Genomic DNA, 22,169 nt, shown 5'->3' on the forward strand with positions numbered 1-22,169 from the left:
GAGGGTACTCACCGATGTGCTTCCCGTACATGTGGTAGTAGAAGGAGACACAGTAATACTTGGCAGTAATGTTGTAGAGGGGGCTGATGAGCCGGGCTTTGTCTCCTGTGACCCGGGGCCGGGATGCCTCGATGAACATGTAATAACCTGCAGAGCAAGAGGGAAAGGTGGGGAAAGGCACCGCTTCTCCCTTCCTGCAAGTGATGGGATGCAGGAGGCTGGGACACCACTCCTCCTCTCAGAGACATGGCCTGGCTCTCCTCATCGGCTCTGCACCCACTGTGATCCCAGCCACAGACACTTGCAGGATGTTTGCAGTGCCTCCCCTCTGCAGTATTTAGGAGAGCAGGATTTAGGATGGGTGCCAGCAGACACTCTGTGAGGTCATGCAGCAGATGAGTGCTTGAACATGTGCACACACATCTGTCTGGATGCAAAACGAGCCTTTCTCCTGCAGTATGAGGAGCCCCAGAGCTGACTGCACCATGTAAGGAGAAAACCAGAAAAACAAGTGAGAAAACACTGCAGCCTAATTTCTCTGCCTCAAGCTGAGGGAGTGAGTATTCAGTATATCTGGCCTAAACAACATTGTTGTCTAAAGAGAACAATACCAAGGTAGTTGTTAACAACTCAGGGAAGAACAGATTAGCTATTTGATTTGTTGGCATAGTTTTCAATGCTCAATCAGGCTGGTCTACTGAACACTAATGGGAAAAGCCATTTCCTTATCTGGCCATTGGATGTTTCCCATTTTTTCTGAGTTCAGAGTTTGTGCTTGCATACAAATTTACTCTCCTCATTAGAGAAAGGGGAAAGTAATGCCCAGCTGAAATGGGGGCATGTACTCTGTGCACAGCTAGCATGAGCAATACAAGACAGCAGCCCCTTCCAGCTAGAGGTGAGGCATATGCTGCCACCCCACAGGCAGTTCCCACCTGGTCTCTCATGCTCCTGCTTGGTACTAAGGAGATCTGTCTGCCTCCACAAGACCTTCTTTAAGAAACATCTGTCTAAAACCAGCATTATGGTTTCTAGTTGTTAGTGATGTTCTCCTATTTGCTCATCCTTTTCTGACTTCACACTAAGCATCAGATGGGACAAGGAAATTAGGCAGTAGGCAATTAGATGGTAACAAGAACTAATGCTCACACTATTCCCTTAAACAAAGTCGTGGGTGTTTTAATTGTGTGTTTAATGCCAATCAGTAACATGCAAATTAACTGCTTGCTCCCTGCACCCTGTGTTGTGTGGAAAGCAGATCAGAACTCCACCAGCTCCCAGAGCTGTAAGACTCCGGATGAGCAACGGCCTACATCTCGCCTCCACAGCCAAGCCAAAAGAACTCCAAATGTGTGCTTACCCTCCGGCGTACCACTTATGTCTGTGGGGGGCCCCGTGTTGACCGTGCGCTTGGGGTTCTGCGTCAGGGCGTTCTGCCGGGTCCAGTCAAAGTTGTCCATCTTGTCCTGCATGAAGCCGCAGATCTTCTCATCCTCAAAGCGGCAAGTATTATCTGTGGGGAATGGAATGGGGTGGTCAGCTGCCGCTTCTCAAACCTCCTCCCCAGGGGTGCCTGGGTGCCTGCAGCGTGTCTCACAGCACTGCTACATCACCACTGAGGTTCTGCATCAAGCTGGGGACAGATGGGCAGCCCCCAACCCCAGGAGGAGGCTGAAAAGGAATATATCCATGATTAGTATGATTATGGAAGGCTTAATTCCAGGTTGATGGATGTGTTGGTTTGACAAAATGGAAGAAGGCTAAAGAGAAAGAGAGATTCTGCTGGGAGGTCTGAAGGGGCAAACATAGAGGAGGGTAAAAAAAAAACCATTGAGGGCAAACAGGCCACAGAGGCTTTTCAACCAGAACAACTTGATGATAGAATAATTTCCCCAGGAGAGCATAAAAACTTCCAGCAGACGACCCCCCTTTGGGCTATATATTTAACTAAACTATGGTGCACATGAAAAAAATTCAGCTGTGGAGAAGAGGTCAGCTCAGCGCTATGAATGTGTCATTTAGCTAGAGTATATCCAATTTATACCAGCTAAAAGGCACATTTGATATTGCAAATTATGCTGGTTCCCCTAACAAAATAAGTCATGTAGGTAAAAGATTTTTATGTAGGATCAACCACGTGTGCAGCAGGGCTTGCTTTTATTACTACCACAAGACAGTTACACCCTACAGCAATATTGTAAGACAGGTGAAAAATCTTGTGCATAGTCGTAACCCAATATCGTCTTGCAGAGATTGGAATGAATTGGACTTGACCAGTGTCGTGGTTTAAACCCAGTCAGGTAATATCGTCTCTGCAGAGATTGGAATGAACGGGTTGGACAGTTTAGTAACTAAGGTATAACACAGATCACTACTGCTACCACCAGTGATAATAATGATAAAGGAAATAACAAGGGAAGAGAATACATCATCTCACCACCAACCTCTGCGATCCAACCCTGCAGTCTCCCAGCCCTTCCGGGTAACTCCCAGTTACATCCTGGGCCTGACGTGCTGTGGTATGGAATACCTCTTTGGTCAGTTTGGGTCAGCTTCCCCTCCTCCCTGGCAGAGCATGAGGCTCACAAAGTCCTTGGCCAAACCAAAACATCGCTTGTTATCAGCTCCGTTCCCGAGCTGAAAGTCAAAACATTGCACTGCACCAGCTACCAAGAAGGGGAAAAATGACTGCTACTGCTGAACCCAGGACAACCAGACTGAAGATGGTAACCTCTGCGATAAAAAAGTAGTTCCCAAGCCACAGAGAAAAAAGGCCAAGAACCAGGTTTACACTGCAGACACAGTAGGAGAAAAATGGAGGAAACAGGCGGAAGAGAAAACTGGTCCAAGACCTGATGTGAAAAGTGCTTTGTGCTCTGAAAGGTCCCTGGGCAAAAAGCAGAGCTGGAGAATGGGCTGAGAGTGGGATCTCAGACCTCATGACTGGTGCAGACACAGTAAGTACAGATCTCTGCCTTCTGCCTTTATGTAAAAGCAAGGATGTGTGCTCTGAAACTGAAAGATAAAGTACTCAAAAACCCCTGGAAGAACACATACAGAGAGAAAATCAAGGCTTTTGCTAAAGGCTTGGGAAGTGCTAGAAACCTCATCCATGGCATGCTGGTACAAGGTTCAACTTGCTGGGGTTTACCCCCCTCACTGTTCCTGCTATCATGCCCAGATGAAGAGAAGCCCAAATGTCTACTTGGGCTCCTGTATCTTCATTGATGGTTTGCTCTGGTTCCTGGGCAGGAAGCTCTCTGTCCTAGCATGGGTGACTGGCAAAACATGTAGGGCTTTCTGTAATGCCAGGGCCAAAAGCTCTCAACGTGGAACTTTGTGATGTAGAAATTTCACACACCTACCCATGCACACCAAAATCTGCCATCTTGTACCAGAGAGGAAAGACCACCCACGAATGAACAGCATCTTGACTCTGAGATGCTACACCTCCTGGTTCCTACTCTGCAGCAAAGGCCCTCTGCATCCCCTCTCATTTGGAAATGAAAATCCAAACAAATCATCCAAACAGATCAACCATCATCCAAACAAATCAACAGCCTGCACACCCCTGTGGTAGGAAAGTGGGCTCCCCTTCTTGCCTGTCGTTGTCCAGCATCCCACCAAAGCTGTGAGAAAAGTGGAGGCAGCCTCCTGCTATGGCTCAGATAAAGGTCTTTGCCACCATAGGTTGGGCACTGTGCTGCAAGCCAAGGGCTCGGTTCATGGACCAGGGCAGCTGGGTTTTCTGTAAGCTCAGGGGGAAATGCTGCTCCTGCGAGCTGAGTACAGCCATTGGGAGCTCGGCTGGGCCGGCCACTTAACTGCTGATTAACCCTGGCTAAGTGCTTTCTGTACAGTCCCCTCATTTCTAATTAGCTTCCTAATCCAAATTAGCCACTGCTCTGCAGCGCTGAGCACAGAGGGTCACACGGCAGCTGGAGATGAAGGAGGAGGGAGGAGGGGGAAGCAGATGACAGGACAGATGCTGGCAGGGTCTGAGGTGGGGCAGCTACACGGGATGGGGAGAAAAGAGTGAGAAATCAGCTTCTAAGTGTCCTTCCCCAGCTCTCATGGCTGAGAGAAGGGAGCTTGTGGCTGTATCAGACACCCACTGCTCCTCAGAGGATGGTCCGGAGCCCAAAAGCTTTCTGTTATTTCTGTGTTGCTGTAATGCCCCTGACTTCTTTCCATCAAAACAAACATTTGTGTGGCTCCAGCTCATAGGTTGCCAGCTACATTTCGTTTAAAAGACACAAGTTTTCTCTTATGATGTCATTATCCTACCCAGCAGGATCCACCATGAATGTCCTTTTTCAGTCAAAGGGACTGTGATGGTTTGCACCTGGGACCTTCAGAGGAGAAAGGAGACATCTTTCTCTAGCACAAAATTCCCGTAACAAGGAATAAAGTTCTAACACAGAGGCCAGCCAGGCAACTGATTGAGAAGGAGTAAACCCTTAAATGACAAGGCACAGAAACCAAAAGAAAGTCCAGGCTCAGGTGGAAATCAGAGAGCTGTGCAAGACAAGAGGACTGAGGACAGTATTCCCAGCCTACTGTCGAGGCCTGGTTGTGTCATCTGCTTCACTTGTAAGAAATCCCCTACACCCATGGGAGAAGACTGCTCATAGAAGAAGACTTAAAAGCTTGAAGAGAGCTCTTCTAATGCCAAAACAGGGCGCTGACTCCATCCTCTCCTCTCATTCAGATGCAGCTACTTAGAGGAGGTAGAGATCAGAAAGTAGAAAAGGGTCCTAGATATCCCACAGCTACTACAATGTGATCAAGCTTATGTGCAGCACCATTTGCTGTGCAGGAGTTTGTAACTACAGCACATTGCCTCTGCTTAAGTTGGGATCTCAAGGCACTTTGCAACGACTAATGAACAAGGCTTCTTAACATCTCTATGAGGTAGTAATGCCTCTTTCTATAAATCTCCTGCATTACACACAGGGAAACAGATGCACAAAAGTATAGAGAAGCACATTTAAGGTCACAGAAGGCAGTGCCAAAACTGTAAACAGAATCCAAGTGCTCTGACTCCTGGTCCTTTGGTTTAAAACAAGCCACAGGAAGGCAAAGCTCTGGCATTTCTCTGAGCTAGAAGTGAAGGTGCCCAGAATAACTGAGAGATGTTTGGTGTGGTTTAGGACTACTGCCAGCACATTAGCTCTGGACTTACGAGTAAGGCTCACAAGGGGAAACCTGGCAGATACAGCTGCAAAGAAAACCTTTAACTGACCTGCTGGGTGTCTCAGAGGCCACAGTGGTGATCTAACTGTTGACCTCGGCTGTGCGAAGCAGACCTTCCTGCAGACTCACACCATCTGCCAGGGATCCTGGCTCAGCACTGTGGTGCAAAGGAAGCTTCCCGTTTAAAAACTAAACAGTGGATTTAAATATTGAACACAGAAGTTGTTCTCTGGATTGTCAGAGGCGAGGTGGAGGTGGCAGGGGAACTGGCTCCTCAAAGGTTGGAGTTAGTGCTGTCTTCACCAAACAGATTTCCTTGGCAGGCTTTTCAGTGGCAGCAGCTCAAAGTGCAGAGGTGTTTGCTCCCGGTTACAGACACCTCCCTGCATGCCCTGTGGAGAGACCCTTCAATGTGGCTTTTAGTATTTGTTGTTACTTTGCCTTCTTGAGAAACATAAGGGAGGTTTTCATTTAAAGTCCTTAAGGAGAAGCCATCCCTGGACCTAAAATACTGTCTGCCAGACGAATACAAACAACAATAATCCTGTTCTAGCTGCAGACCATGAGTGAATAGCAGATAGAATGCACTTGAATAAAATTGCCTTTGTCGTTTAGCTGTGATCTGATGACTGAAATTGGCTTGGAATATAAGGGACCATGCTTCGAGCCTCAGCTCTGTTGCAGACTTGCTGTGTGACCCACAGGCTATCGTTTTCCCTCTGGAGATCAGTTTCCCCATCTAGATGATGAAGACAATGAAAACTGTATTGCAACCTCAATGTATGCTGAGATCTAAGGAAAAGCATCTACTGTGGTAAGTTTCTAAAGTATTTTTAACCAGTAATAGAAGCAAGCTTCACAATACCATAACAGGTTGGGTCATACTGGATTGCCATTTGCTTTAATATCTCCATCTGCAACAAGGGGATAATATGGCCCATACAGTCCTCTTTCCTATCAGGATACAGGAATTGGTGGCAGTCACCTTTTTTCGCCTTCTTGTTATACACATTCCTGAGGAATGGGCACAGATTTGAGGAATCCAACTCTGGACACCAGGTTCACATCTCAATCTCGCATGCTCATGGGGCAAAAAACTCAGATTCCTCTGGACTATGAGGCATTATCAGAGATGGGACACACAAGCGCCAGAGATTAAGCAAGGAGCCTTGGATAATCTACAACAACCAGCATCTGGTACTTATCACCACTCACTGTACTTTTTCATGATCCCAGAACATTTTAGCACCACACACAGCCAGACTGCAGATACATGAGAAATAGTGTTGCCGCTCTGGAAGGGCAAGACACACTGGCCAAAAGGAAAAACAAACAACAAACCCATATGCTTCTTGATGCCTTCATCATCAAGGTTGCAAGGCTACTTCTTGCTAGAGCCAGGGAAACCAAACCATCCACTGCTGATGAGCTGGAATAGCTTGTTAGGCAGCACTGCAAGGTCTGGGTTAGAAAGTGAAGGCTATATCCAAAGGAAATTGCATGGGAAAAGTAAGAAGGATAATGGGAATTGCCCAGCACTGGAATTTGGTCATGGCATTCCAATGATCAGTTATTCAAAGAGATCTTTATGGTAATACTGTAGAATTAAGATAATTCTAAGGCAGTTTTTTTAAAGATAAATTCTGGTTTTTTTTTAGAACCAGATTAACTGATTTTTAAGAGTTACAGTCACTCTTGCCACTAACCTCTAAATGTTTGAAATCTTCAATGTCTTTTGTTCACTCCCTCTGCTTTTACTTTGTTATTGCTTAATAACCCCATTACCTGGCTCTGTAGCCATGCTACATGCATGCCTGCCCAATGTCATTAACATCTTGTTAGGCTGAGAAAGAAAATGCATGAAGAAATAATTGCATTAAGTGACTCTCAGAGTTTGTAAATTAATCACCATTGTGCATGCCCTTGGATCAGGCTGCCAGAGGCATTAATCATCTAATCTTTGCCTTTCACTTGAGAGCTCTCAATGTTTGCTCCCAGAATTTGGCTGGGCAGCCTAGCATGAAGATACTTTTACAATGCTGTGCCAAGTCTTTTCCCTGGAGGTGGTGATAGCAGGGGAAGTGGGAAAACAGGCGGTAGTAGCATGGATTTCCATGTATTAGGATGAAAATCTGGGAACTGAGCTGTGGCCCAGAGGCCTTTGGGCTCACATTCCACTGGCAGTAGATGAAAAGGAAGGGGCATCTTTGAAAACAAGTCTTTATGCAGTCAATCTCAAGGCATGAACCCATGTCCTAATATATACCACAGGCTGGGTAACTTGTATCAAACAGAAACTCAAAGTGTTGGATTTACTGCATGAAAATACAAGCGTGGCTGGGTTATGCTCCACCACAGGCAAATTTCATGCAGTTGTTCTCATCTCACTCAAGCTGCCACAGCAATCCTAGGTGAGCAAACCGAAGGCTTAGTTTACAAAGACCCCAAGAGACTGACACAATTAGGACTGAAGTTGCTCTGGCTTTCACAGTGATTTATGCAGTGTAAAAGCAAGTGGCAAAAGGCCAGGTTTTGTCAGTTCCACGTGCGGGCTGGGATGTTTGCCTCCTCCAGCTAGTACCAAGGGACACGTTCTGAAGTGTGTGCCTGGCAATAGGCCCAGGGTTTCCCAGTGAGTCTTCTCACTGGGAATTCTGAAGAATATTTAAATTTTCCCCAGAAAGTGGGGAAAAGCAAAGCAAAGGGAATCAGGAATCAGAGCCACAAAATCCTTTTGACTATGTAAGAAGCTCCTGCTCTCAGGCAGGGTACGGTTCATCCAACTACCCTCAGGGTGTGAACTCGCAAGAGTGAATGCCTCATGGCTGTCTCAACAAGATAACACCATCCCCTGATTCCTGGCTGCCATTGCCTAACCCTGGCTTCTCCTCACTGCCACTCTGCAGTGAAGCAGTAGCGCTTGCCTATACATATACAGAATAATAGATAAAAAGACTGAATGCTGACTCAGTAGCTGGAAACAGGAGAAAGAATCAGTTACGTGGAATCATCTGTTCACCATGGACAAAAAGCAAGTAGTCTGCCTATCTCTGCTCAAGAGCTTTTGCTGGGCTCATATCTGGCAGTCAAAGCAAAGGGGCTTTGTTTCTTCCCCTGAAGATCACTCCATCAGTCCTTAAAGCATACTAGAAATCCTCTTTTATGCTTTGTGGGCACCATCATACTCTTGTTAAAGACCATGATTCTGAGACATTGTGCATTCTACTTTTAAAATCAATGGGAACTCTTGGTGATCAATAAAGGTGGGCCTTTATTTTGGCAGGAATGACCAGAAGGTAAATAAGCAAGTAAACAGTGGTGACACTTGAGGGGAAGAAGGAAGGGACTGTGCTCAAGGAGCTTGCAAGAGGAACCACATCTGAGCTGGAGACTGCAGAGATGTCAGCCTGCAGAGATGTTAAGTGGTATCATTCCTGGTCAGAAGAGGATGGGAGATAAACATTGCTTAAATACAGATATTTTGGGCAACATTTCATAACTTTAAATGCTTACTGGATGCAGATTGCTAATGTTAAGGGGAGGGTGGGTTCAAGATCACACAGTCAAAGAGGTGTGAGTGGGAGGCATATCTCTGGTGTATATCTTCTGGCAGTAACTCCAGGTACAAAAAAATGGCATTATATGCTGGAAGTATTCATGTATGCAATTTCATCCTCTTTTGGGGAAAAAGGTTTGGCAAAGGCAGCTGTGTATTCCTGATCTGCTGGAGCACTTAAGACTAGCATGCATTACATTCCAAACATAAATACAAAGGAGGTCTTGCTACTTACCTGTTGGGTTGGGATAGTTGATTGCTGGAAGAGGAAACAGAAAAACAACAAGTCAGAACAGGTAGTACTCCCTCAAATCACAAAATCTGAAAATAAACACATCGAGAAGGGTCATAGATGTTCCTAGCAGCATCTCTGTGAAACAGAAGTGCTTGGTGTCCGCCTTGGTGATAGAAGAAGATGCTCAATGTGAATCAAGCAGTAACAGACCTTAAGAAAACCCCACCCAAGGGGTGATCCCAGGATTGCACAGGGGAACCCTTATGGCAACCCAAGCAGTTTCTGGAGCACCACTGAGATAGCACCCAGTCTGGTATCAAAGAGGGTCATCAAATTAGTTTGAGACACTGTGGAAGTCTGAGACAACAGCTATGCTGAGGACACCAGACGTCATTCCACAGGACAAGAGGGTTTTGTGAAATCATGCAAACACAGGAGGAGGGGGATCTGTACTTCCTGCTGAAATAGAGGGTCCAAACTTCTGAGGGGAGTAAAGAAATCAGAGGGTTGAGGGAACAGGGGGAGTTGTGAGTTGTTGGGATGCTGGGGAAAGAAGCATGGTCAATGTATACCATCGGGATGATCTGGGATTCAGGTATTGGAGAGACCTACAGGTTTACTAGTGAACTGTGCATTCAACTCTGGAAAGAACCGAAAAAACCCTGAAACCCTCTTACTTTTATGGGCATGTGGCTAATATGCAGTGTCCAGTGACTGTCCTCTAAAATATGCCACCGTACCATGGCAAGCTGCAGCCTGGCCTGATGGGGGAAAGGGGCTTTGGGGCTCTCCTGCCCACAGAGTGGAGAGTGTGAGTCAGAACTGCTGAGTAAAGGACAGAAACCCTCAGAGGTCTCTATCTAGTGCTCTGCATTGATGGCAACAACCAAAACATGGTTTTTGCTGTGATAAAATGTGATAGCACTGTGCCATCAAAACTTCATAGAGCAGAGAGATCCACCTAAGGGTCACAGGAGACAACATCTAAGCATGCCCATGTCCCTGGGCCTGAGGCTCAGACCTGCTCTTGCAGCCAGGACCGAGGAGGAGACACCTACGTTCCATGTACCGGATGATGCGGGTAGCCATATCTCCAGCCCCAAAGCTGGTGATGGGTGTCAGACGAACTTCATAGCTCTGAGGCACTTTCAGGTTGGGCAAGACATGCTCCAGCAACAGGCCTTTCTCCATTTTCTGCACAGGAATGAAGGTCTGGATGGTGTTTCTCTGAGCCAGCTGCATAGGAAAAGAACCCATAATGTTATGAAAATCCTGAAACTGGAAACTTGAGGGATCCTATCCACTGTCTTAACACCCTGTTCCTCCTCTTCCTATACAGACAAGTACACCTGGTTTATTAATAAGATATTCATGCAGAATTACTTTGAAAATTCTCACCTGTGGTACAAACCAGTGATCAGGAGCCTGAGCTCTCCTTGAAGGGAAGACTTGGGGTCGCTCTGACTGGGGGACAACTTGAACTACAAGTCCTAGAGCAACTGCAGGTTGGAACCAATATCTCCAAGAGGGGAGGAATGAACCCAACTCACCTCTATTAGTGCACTGAAATCCTGTGCACACACAGCATGACATTTTGCTAAGATACCTTTCAGTTCACAATCAGTGCTGCAGAATTCATTCATTTGCTGCCTGGCTGCCACGACATTTAATGTAGTTCCTCGCTGGGACCTGTCTACTGACATGCTTCCTCAGCACCCTTCAGAGACCAGAGCAAGGGGTCTAGTTGAAGTCAGTGGATAGGCTCCCTCCTTCTCTGTTGCCAGCTGGAAGGAGCTGAACCTTGCTAGCTGAACATTGTTCAGTTTGCTAAGGCAGTATGGAATTTTCAAGAAAATAATGGGGAAAATATTGTTGTCAAAAACACCACCACTAAAAATGATGAATTATGTGACAGTGAAAATTCCCTGCCACGGTCATGCTTGCTTGGCGGGGGACAGACAAGAATAAGGACTGCTTTGTGAAGATACAATTTCCTGCCTGTGCAGTGTCTGGATCTTTGTGGCAAGATTTTACTGGAGATGCTGGTCCTGATAAAAAGACCTTCAGCAGGGCTTTCCATGGCCCAGTGTTCACTGTCCCACTGAACTTGAATTTGGTGCCCCACTAAGCATTCCTCTGCCTCCAATGTATCCTCTAGGCTGACAGGTTTCACTGCAAAGGCAATTCTCCTGACAGGCAGCCTCAGTCTTCATCATTAACTCTGAAGTTGCAGGATTATTGGAACAGAGACACAGGAAGGAAGGTTTACAACAAAAAAGTGTGGAGAGTGCGGGCAAGCAGATGGAGTGAGGGCACAGTGAAGACCATCAGCAGCAAGGTAGGGCAGAGGAACAATATAGATGTGCTTGGCAGAAAAAAGCACACACAATCCCTCCTCTGCCTGCCTCCAGCCTTAGCATACATAACTAAGCTCAGACTCAAAAGAAATGGCTGTCAATAGAGAGCTTCCTGTGAAGAAGCTCTGTTTACTTCCAACATGGCCAGGACTCAACAGCCCACCTCCTCACCTGGGTTGATCTGCCCATGGTTAGGACAGTACTCCCAAGTGAAAGGACCAGATCCTGCCATGGTATTGTGTTGGGCAGGGACCGGCCCTTGGGAATGTGTTGCTGCATGTGGTTCTCACAGTGAACAAAACCTTTGTACCTGCCTTAGACTGTACCTAAAAGAGACCTTTGCACCTGAACAGATCAGGGTGCATGTTGTTAGAGGAACTGCCTTCTCCACCCTCCTTGTCCTCCTCCTCCCTTTGGCAAGACAGGTCAGAGGGCTGGGAACTGTTCCGGTGCCTTCCCCTAGCCCAGTGCCTTCCCACAAGGCACCTGGGAGCAGTCCCAGCAGCCAGGACAAGGACAGTGCCTCTGGGAACCAAGCATGAACTTGTCATGGGGATGCTGCCAGAATCCATTCGTACTAACAACGCCCCATCTGCATGCATGCAAGCTGGGTGCTGATCCAATTGGCATGCCTACCCTTCAACCGTCCCATCTGCCAGCCCTCTGCACCACTGCTCTGCCAAGTGGGAGCAGAGCTGGCCCCAGGAACAGCGATCTCAGCTGTGATCATTAGCACCGCATCCCCAGTTATGTGGGAGGAGAGGAGGGGTCACAAGCCTGAAGCAGGAGGCTGGAGTGGTACTGATCCTGGCATGGGGCATTTTGGGGAGCGGAGAGTGACTGGGGGGGCTGGCAGTAGCTCCTCCCCACAGACTGCCATGCACTGGGGTGTTGGAGAAGGCAGCCAGCAAACAGGAGGAGGTCAGGAGGCATTTCTCTCATCTAGACATAACCTTTAGAAGAGAAACAAAATGGGTTGTCAGACAGAAGCCTGGAGGTGAGATTCAGACAATGCAAATTCCACCTCAGCTGGGAGTTAGGTGGAATTTGGGTATCTAAAGCCTCTGGGAGCTATGTCAAATCACTTACTCTCCCACATCACCTGATCCAGGACAAACCAAGAAATCAGCCTCCTGTCTGGACTGCAAAGCTCTAGATCCCCTAATTGAGTATATCCTAAGGGGCACACAGGTGAAGCAAATAAATACCTGACTGCCTCACAGGCTTGGCTATGAAAAAGGAAATTTGTAAAGGCACATACACACCCCCAATGGGTCACAACTGTCCTGCTTCCCAGGAGAGACCTGGATCACCAACAGAAGCTGGGGGCTGGGCCCTGCCATATACCTCCTCTTGGGACAATACTTCGGACTCACCTCTTCTCTCAGCCTGTGTCCTGTCTCTATTCAACCTGCAACTTGGACAGACAGGGCAACTCGCTGCCTTCTGCACATCCCTACTACAGTCCTACAGTCCTGGCATCCAGACACAACTGGCCCAGGATGTCTTTGCAAAGACTGGCTTTTCTGAGTGAAAAGCAGCATGAGCCAAATGACTCCCCTGGGCTAGCTGCGGTGGTCAGGAGAAAGGGACAGATGCCCTGCCAGCAGAGTTTAAAGGGCATGAAATCAGCACAAGGGAGAAAAAGGGTACAGCTCCAGCCAGCCCTTGCTGTGTGCATGTGGAGCAGGTGCCAGCTTGCAGTCACCAGCACAGGTCCAGCAGACAGAGACATTAAGACCAAGGTTTGGCCCTGCCCCCTCCTCCCTAAACATCCTTTGCCTTGCTGACTGCCAGTAGCAGCTCTGTGCAGACCTGCATGCATCGCTCCAGCAGGAATCCGTGTTTTAATCCTCTGCCTTAACAGCCCACAGTGCTCTCATTCTCCTGCTCTGTGTGTCCTCTTCTCCCACACTATCCTGGTATCTTCTTCCCTCCAACTCCTTCTCAGCCTCTTTCCTTCTGATCATGCTGGCCCAGTGCTCCAGCTTAATATTGCTGCAGTGCAGTTAATAAGGCAGAGGCAGGCGCAGAGGACAGTGAAACACTGGCCACCTTATTAGAGATGCTGAAGCCTCAGTGGAGGGTCTTACACAACAAGCTCATTCATCATCAGGCTCAGGATGCTGCCAATGGGACACTGCGCAATGCACAGCCTCAGCTCTGCCTTCACCTCTCTTCATTTCCAATAATCAGAAGGAGATGGACAGGGAAAAATAAACCAAAACCACTGTTCCCACCAGCTGCCTGTGAATATCACACAGGTTGCAGAGGGGAGAATGTTCTTGCAGAACAGGGTCACTAAAAACGCCTTACAAAGGGTAAAATCAGCCCTGCGTGAGATGTATGTATTCACATGCACAGTTAGAACCTCTTTCCTTTGTTACTTGTAAGCAGTATTAGCAATCGAGAGAGAACGCTCTCGTGCTTATATGTACTCCAGGACCTGCAAACTAGATGAGTCCTTTCTTGTTCTTGATCATCACATTCTGTTGGTAGGTACTGTCTGCCCAGTCCCTTGTCTTACCATTTGAGCTGGCTCGTGATACATAGGGAATACTTGTCCCACTGTGGCTGGATGAGTCTGCTCATTGTCCAGGAACACACACCAAGAGTCCCAGAGGGAAAAGCAGGATGCCCTCTGCTTCCATCCCAGTTGGGATGTTGTTACAGCAAAGGGGTCCAAAGTATGACACATCTACTTTTTCTGTTTATGTAGGCTATTAAAGGAAAAAAGGATGTTGTTTTCAGACCGAACAGTGTTTAGGCCAGTCACATATTAGATAAAGTAAAGCCAAAGGGTATTAATGAATACATCTGCCAATAGTGTTGCAGTCCTGCTCAACAAACAGAACATGGGTTCACAAGACCACAATAACCTACCTGTCCTGGGATTTGGTGTGACTGCATAGCTACATGTGCGGTCTCACAACTAGCTGTGCATTAGACAGCTGTGCATGCTTTTTTGAGAAAGAAAATAGAAGGAAAACCTGTTTCATCATGAAACCCCAGGAAACTGTATATTAAAATCATGCAGATTCCCCAGCAAGCTGATCGGAGCAAAGGAACTGCTCTGCAGGCATCCAGCTTTGCAGTACTGCTATTCACTATTGCTACTCTTACTTGTCCTGCTTCTTCAGCAACTTCTCAGCTCAGCGCACGAGTGCTAGCTTTGCTTTCCACTGTCTCCCCTCCAAATCCTTTCCACACACACACATGCTCACTTTCTCTCCCTCTTTTCTCAGCCCCATTCAAATTCCCCTGGCTGCTCCTTCCTGAAGCACAAATGAGATAGGGGTGGCTGCACTCCCCCTTCATCCTCACTAGCTAACTGCAGATATGGGCAGCTGGGAAAGCTCCCAGATCCATCCCCAGCCACGCCAACTGCTCCAAAGGAAGATGAGATGGCAGACAAAGGCAGGCTGGTGTGACACAGCCTTGCACGCAGGCTTCCTCCTTCTGACAAGCTCTTCCTTGCTCTTTCTACAGCTCCGCAGAGGCGCACAACGGACAAAGACTGTCTCCAGCACATAGACAAGTAGGGCATGAGGCTGAGTTGTGTGCAGGTCCCTGCTCCTCCTCTCTCATCTGAGAGTGTCAGGACACTCAGGAGAGTCAGGACACTCAGGCTGCCAGGAGAGCAGCCATGCGTGGGACCAGAAGCCATGGAGAGCCTGGTGGTGAGGGAAGCCCTGGTTTCTCAAAAAGATCTGAAAGAAGCATGGGGCAATAATGTTGACAAAATAATCATCAACTGCCCATGCAGCTGGCAAGCTGCAATCTTCAAGCAGCCAGCAATCAAGAAGGCCTTCAAAGCTCGGTGCCCTGTCAGCAGTAAATGCAAGGGCATCCATCTCTCATCTGCCCAGGAGAATGGCCAAGTCTCAGCCAAGTACCCAGTTTCTCTTCAGGCATAGATATGCCTGTTTAGCATGGCCCAGGAGCCAGGAGAAGGTGACAACAGCAGGAAGGCACTTCTCTTCTGACAGACAGTATCACTCAGGGTGTGAAAGAGCCCCCCATTTTTGTCAGTTCAGCCTGTTTGCCGAGTCTTAGACACATTATATTGCTCTGCCCTAGAGTGCTACAGGTAGCATCTCACATCAGATTTCCCCTGTGGCTGCGACTGCCATGAACTCTCCTCGAAAAGTCCAACTAAAACACAGATATTCCCTTCCAAAGTGAGGGAACAAACTGTTATCCTGAACATGATGGGACTGGCAGTGTCTGTGGCCTTAAACTAGTGACAGCAAGGAAAGATACTCCCAAGCACCCCATCCTAGGGACTGGAAGGGGCTGAGCTTTGTTATGGTGCTGGTCACAACTCCTGGAATGAACATGGGGCTCTGTAATGCAAGATACCCTGCAACCTCAGCAAACATGGCTTGTCCTCAATTTCTGCCCCAACTGCACCTCCAAAGCTATAGGATGCCTTGCAGAAAGGTAGCTTCAAAGAGTTTAGATGCCATGGACATCTTAAAAAAGCTGAAATGATGATGACAGGATTTGTGTGTGTCAGAGTTTACAGTGCCAAACATGGAGAGCAAGTTAACCAAGGGCCAGACCCTTTGTCCACTGCTGGAGAACAAGGGCCCAGGAGATGAGTTCCATAGGTAGAAATAAGATCATTGCGAATTTCTGAGGAAAACAGGAATGAAAAATGCCCTGAAATAGAGGCAGGAGGAAGGTGGGGACAGAGAATTTTAGGAACTTCTCCTGAACATAAGGCTCCAATATTTTCCACAATGATAGAAAAATATGCCATTAATCCGGCCATTCATTTCCACTTCTTCCCATTCACTTTCTGACACTTAACAATGGATCATGATTCTGGTCCTTGATGTCACCTTGGCACTGCAGGGTGGAGCACAGGAGGATGGTTTGTCTTTGACATTGCAGTTGAACACCACAGATTCGATTCTTGCTGTCTGTATTTTGGCAAAGGGATAAACCCTCTTTGCACTGGCAGCTCCCTCCTATCCTCCAGGGGCTCAGAGAAGAAAAAGCATGGCCATGATCAGGAAGACAGCAGGGGAAATACAATCCTGACTGACAGAGCCCAGTCCCCTGTCACCACAGGGGCTACCTCTACTTACTCATTTTATGAATATACCACATCCCGTCTTTAAAGCTGTTCCTGTTGGGCCTCCTCATCCTGCTGGACCAGAGCCTGAATTTATCCACAAGCAGCTTGTACCCAGTTGATCTAGTGCCAGTATTGTCCTTTAGCTTAAATGGCTCTTTTCCCTCCCTGCTGCTTGAACCCCTGATGTTTTATAGCCAGCAATCACACCACCTCTCAGCCTTTGCTTTGCTAGGCTAAGAAAGCTGAGCACTCTGTACCTCCTCTTGCAACACAGACTCTCGCTTTCCCTGAGCTGCTGTATCCTTTACTGCATGATCCCACTTGCTGGAGTTCAGTATCCCAGACCTGCACATACAATGTGGTAGCACTTCTCCACTTTGCCTGAAAGCACCTCAGGTTTCACCTAGGAGTACATTTGCCCTTTCTCACACCTGCATTTTACCAGCAGCTTCTTGAAGTCAACTCACTCATCCTCCACTTCAGTCATTTTCCACTGATGAGCTCTCAGCCTGTAGCAGATTCCTCTGATAGCACTCTCCACATATATGACCTTGCATTTGTACCACTGCGTTTCATCCCACCTGAACCACTCAAGTAGTTTTCCATCTTTCAGGTCTTCCTTATGATATCCTGGTCCTTCACTGAAGTGGCATTGCCACCCAACCTGGTGTCAGCTGTACAAAATCGCAGCAGTACAATCCTAACAGTGAATTCTGATTTAACTGGCTGGTATCAGCCATGGGGAAGATGCCTGCCCACTCTGGAAAAGCCACTTGGGTAATTTTTGGGTAGTGGAGAAATTTGGCCTGAATACAAAGACAGTCACTGTGATATTTCTTTATTATCTCTCATCAAACTTCCTGTGCCTGTCAGGTTGGATTAAAACACTTCCCTAGGTTAGTACTTCATCACTACCTTAAATGGAAATAATGTTAAGCATTTACAGCATTTATTAAAGGACTAGGGTAAGTTTAAACTTTGATTTATTTCATTTTCCTTGCTTGATAACCATTACTCATTAAGGGTTTCCAGAGCAAATAATCACATTGCAAATGTAAAGTTAGCATTTGCTAGAGAAGCACACCAGCGACCTGCAATTCATGCCTGTGTTGTTCATCAGTCAAGCACACAGGTTCACATCCTGTGGTTAAGCAAGCAGGGACAGCCAAAGCAAATCCATTATTCAGTTTAAATGAGGAGCTCTGGAAGCTTTTTGTCCTAAACTGTCCTTATCAGGAGACTCCATTTCCGGGCTGAAACATCTCCAAAGAGAGAAGCAACTGTGACCTTCAGTAGCTACTGAGAACAGCTGGAGCCATCTAAGCCAGGAAACAGTCTCTTTCTCTTGCACATATAATCAGCTGCCCATCCTCATTAGGTGCCAAGAGCAGCAGTTTACAGCTTCCCAGAGAAGCCAAATTGGTGCTGTCATGAATTACTGTAAGTGCTTGTTCCACACTCCTTGATAATGTCTTCCACTAGGGGCTGATCAGAAGGCAATATGTATTTTATTAGCATATGTTTCCTGCTCTAAGAACGGAACTAATCTTCACTTTGTCAGGGAGACAGTCATGTAAAAACCTTAACTGAGGCACAGTATGACTGTCAACTTCACAAGCCATAGGCCTACTGGGGCACTGCAAGGCTGCACATCCTGATGAGGGGGAGCCTAGGAGTTAGAGAAGAAAAAGGGGAAACTAGCACCTGAATTTGGTGATGGGTGGGAAGGGAGAGAGAGCCACACACTCCCCAGGTTGTGCAAGCAGCTTATTTTGCTATCACTGTGGTTGGTACTGAGCTAGACAGGTTACGTGTATGTTTAGCTATGTTTGTTATCTCTCTCCTACTGTCTCACAGCCGTATCTTCGATCCTGAAGGCACATGTGGTCCTTCTGTTCAGACTGGAAGCTCTGTATTGCTGCTGCAAGATCTTCGCTGTTCTTGACTATGCCCTGCAAAGCCCGAAATCATCTCTCTGTCTGCAGCATGGGCATAAACTGAATAAGGGATAATATCCCCCATGTTCCTCCACAGCCCCCTCCTGTAAAGAGCAATAGTCTCTTTTGAGCCTTATATGTGAAAATTGGCACTGCTTGGTGTCTTACTGGATCCAAGTTTATACCCATCCCTAATCTCAGTGAGCCCAGTCTCCTCTTCCATTCATTTCCTTGCACCGGACATGACTAGTACATGTCTATGCACACACTCTCAGCACTTCTTGCTCCAAGAAGAAAGAACAATCTGGCCCAAGTTTGCCCATCTGCAATTAGGTTGAGCTCTGAGCCATTTTGTCTATAATATGGTTGTAACTTACCAAGGGAGAGATGCTCCAACAACCAACAGGAGTTGCCATCTCCCAGGCTTCTTTTCTTGGGTTCTCTACAGGCCCCGGCAGAGTCCTCTGTTAGGGCCCCTTTACTCTCAAAAACAAGCAACAAAGGATGGGCTATTGCTTACTAGAGCAGAAATAGCCTTTGTGTCGGATTCTGGACTTCCCAGCCTGGTAAGTACAATGAAAGTATATAGTAAGCATCCTTCCAGAGCCCATAGGCCACCACTGACTGAATCACACTTGCAGTCCTGCCTCTAGTAAAGAAGAGGCAGGCAGCACAGCACATACAGAGAGAGACATAACGCCTTTCATGTTGCTTCATGAAGCAACATGTGCATATCACTGCTAGTGCAGGCAGCATGACTGCGTACGTTTCATTTCTTTATGAAATACAGTCAAAACATCTATTTAGTGCCTACTCCTGTCTGTTTGTCACTAGCTGCGGGATAGACTACATCTCTTCCAAACCCTTCCCCCCTCACACTCTCTCCTCTTATCTCCAACATGTTCTAGGAAGTGAGAGCCTGGGAAAAAAACCCACAAAACCAAGAACAAAAGCCATAAAGGAAACAGAAACAAAAGAAAGAAGAGGTGGAAAATAGGAGGGGGATCAGGGAAGGAGAAGAAGGTGCACAAAGAAAAGACTCTGAGGCCGTAGGAGGAACATGGGCTGACTACTGAAACAACAGATGAGCAGAGTAAACAGGAGGAAACTGCATCAGAGCCTATCGATAGTGACTCTCAGAAAAACTCAATAACTAGCATGTATCCCTTGAAGCCAGTGAAGGAGTGTGGATAAGAGATGCAGAAGAAGGACTTACTTTTATCTTTGATGCCTGGAAAGCATTTTTCATCCTGTGCACAGCTTTGTAAAACACAAGCCAACAGCCTGCTGGATACGAACAAGCACAATGGTGTGAAAACATCTCAAGCCTGCAAGGCTGATATGAGGGGTATATTGGTTGGGGAAATGTGATTATCTCTCCCCTCACATTCTCCTTACCCTGAACAATGTGATAGGAGCTAGAGATAGATGAGATTTTGCTACTAGATGTGTTTTAAGATCATATGAGCCTTTCCAGTGATAGAATTTGTACTGTTCTTCTCAGGCACTGTAACTATTCTAAAACAAAGTCTAAAAGAGCTAGGACTGGGAAAACAGTTCATAATTATTCCCTTGTACTAGGCAACATAAAAAAAATCTTGCTTTCTCTCTTGAACAGTCAAGTACTTGAATTGCACGAGGAGCAGTACTTACAAGAAGCAAATGTTAAGACAAAATCAGAGCTGCAAGGTGCCTTATGAATAGCAAGCCACCTTGTAGAACTTTCAGCTGTCCTGTTTTGGGCAGGCTACCTTATGTGTTGGGTCTGGCTGAGATGGAGTTAATTTTCACCATAGCAGCCCTCATAGTGCTGTGCTTTGTAGCTCCATAGGTGTTGATAACACACCAATGTTTTGGCTACTGCTGAGCAGTGCTCGCACAGCATCAAGGCTCTCTCCAACAGTCCCTCCCCACCAGTAGGCTGGGAGTGAGCAAGATCCTGGGAGGGGATACAACCAGGACAGCTGTCCCAAACTGACAGAAGGGATATTCCATACCATGTGATGCTTGTTCAGCAATAAAAGCTATAAGAAAGGTGGGATGTGGGGGGTGGGGTACGATATTTGTTATTACAGTATTTGTCTTCTGGAGCAACTGCTATGTGTACTGAAGCCAAATTCATGGGAGGTAGCTGGACATGGGAAGTAGAGAATAAGTATTTTGGTTTTCTTTGCTTCTGTGTATGGTCTTTGATTTTGCTTTATTAAACTGCCTTTATCTTGACCCAGAGTTTTTTTTTTCCTCCATCTTATTTTCTCCACACCCCATCCTGCTGGGGAGGGGAGTGATAGAGCAGCTTGGTGGGCACCTGGCATGCAGACAGGGTCAACCCCCCACACCTTACTTTGGATAATCAGAGGTGAGAAATGGTACCCTGAGACCAAGGCATCACTAACCTGTCACTGTGCATATTACCAATTTTCCCAACCAACTGATAACAAATGATCTGTGGACCAGGGATAACCAGCTCAAGAATAAACATGAATCACACTGAAGAGCAATTTATGAATATAAAAAAAAAACAGAATTAGTCAGACTAATTCATTAGTTAGGCATCATTTGCTAAGCTTTCACAGGCAAAGGGAAGTCTCAATAGGGACATTGGAGATGTTAGACCTTAAGGAGGACACCTCATTCCATGGCTCCCAACCATTTCCACTGAACTCACCAGACTCATCAGTGCTGGTCAGACCTGTGTCAAGTTTCCCTGGCCAGCCTTGTAGAAATCACTCAGATCAGGGCTAACAACCATGGCTGGGCAGACACATCTGCCTGAAGTGAGCTATGGCCAGGAGGAAACTCCCTTCCTTTGTTCTGGGTGGAGGCTCTGCTGTTGCTGACTTAGCCGGTACAGAATACATACACAAAATGTGGAAAAAGCTCCTTGTTTCCCACCCCACCAAACATCCAGCTGTCCTGGTGTCTTCCCTTACAGCACAGGTAAAGAGGACCTTGTTCTAGCAGCTGGTCTCATTGACACATCATCCCCTGTGACAGATTGCTAGGGATGAAAACAGAAATGGCTCAAAGTGCTGCCAGCGGCAGTGACTGATGTTCTGTCCCATTGTCAGGCAGCTGAGCACATCTGAGTCAGGATCCTGCCCTCTCCACTCCCAAACGCCTGTGGCAAAGTTGCTGCTTTACCCCCAGGTCCTGCACAGAAATCCCATTAAGCTTCAAGCACAGCTTGTCCATCAAATGCTATTGATCAGCCAGCTCTCCTTCCACCAGTGTGTGCCACTCAATCCCACCACAAGTTCCAAATCTCTCTTCCTCTTGCAGCCTAAAAAGGCAGTCTCACCTCTCCCTTCTCTTGTTTTCCCTGGCTTTGCATCATGACGGCTGTTCAAACCATCCATCAAGCACACCTGCTGACACACTGGCTTCTTTCTGCATTCTTTTCTACCTCTCTCAGGGCTGAGTTCTGCACAGCACCACACATGTCACTGGCACAACTGAAGGCAATAGACATGAGAGCAAAAATGTAATCTGCCAATTCTCACTGCCTGAACAAATGTTGAAATAAAGGAGAAAAAAAAAAAAAGCATCAGTGGAGGAGATGGGAGAGTTAGACCTGAAAAAACCACCTTTTCCTACTACAGAGGACGGCTCAGCAGGTAGGCGGAATTGCGTTGATTTGACGTTGTCCCATACGACAGCAGCCTGTGATCAGACATCAAACTGGCAGCCAAGGTAAGCAGAAAAGAAGACAGGACTAAAGCAGCTTTCTGACAGATGTGGCTCATAAGCCATTTTACAACAGAAGGTGTACTTTGAGATTCAGTTCTGGGCAAACAGTGAG

At 46.9% G+C, this 22,169-nt stretch overlaps 1 protein-coding gene across 2 annotated transcripts in view; it reads right to left on the reverse strand.

The window, feature by feature from the left end:
* Positions 1-22,169, reverse strand: part of MDGA1 (MAM domain containing glycosylphosphatidylinositol anchor 1) — a 150,928-nt gene that overhangs the window by 20,622 nt on the left and 108,137 nt on the right. For both annotated transcript variants that reach the window (XM_062629651.1, XM_062629652.1), the window contains 4 exons: positions 10,046-10,223; positions 8,988-9,011; positions 1,361-1,513; positions 13-147 (listed from right to left, as the gene is read on the reverse strand). In XM_062629651.1, the coding sequence (XP_062485635.1) occupies positions 13-147; positions 1,361-1,513; positions 8,988-9,011; positions 10,046-10,223 (490 nt within the window). The remainder of the gene's footprint in view (positions 1-12; positions 148-1,360; positions 1,514-8,987; positions 9,012-10,045; positions 10,224-22,169) is intronic.

This window comes from Pezoporus occidentalis, unplaced genomic scaffold, assembly GCF_034315485.1.
Source record: "Pezoporus occidentalis ecotype Australia unplaced genomic scaffold, CSIRO_AGI_Poc_V1 ctg34, whole genome shotgun sequence".
Lineage (NCBI taxonomy): Eukaryota > Metazoa > Chordata > Aves > Psittaciformes > Psittacidae > Pezoporus > Pezoporus occidentalis.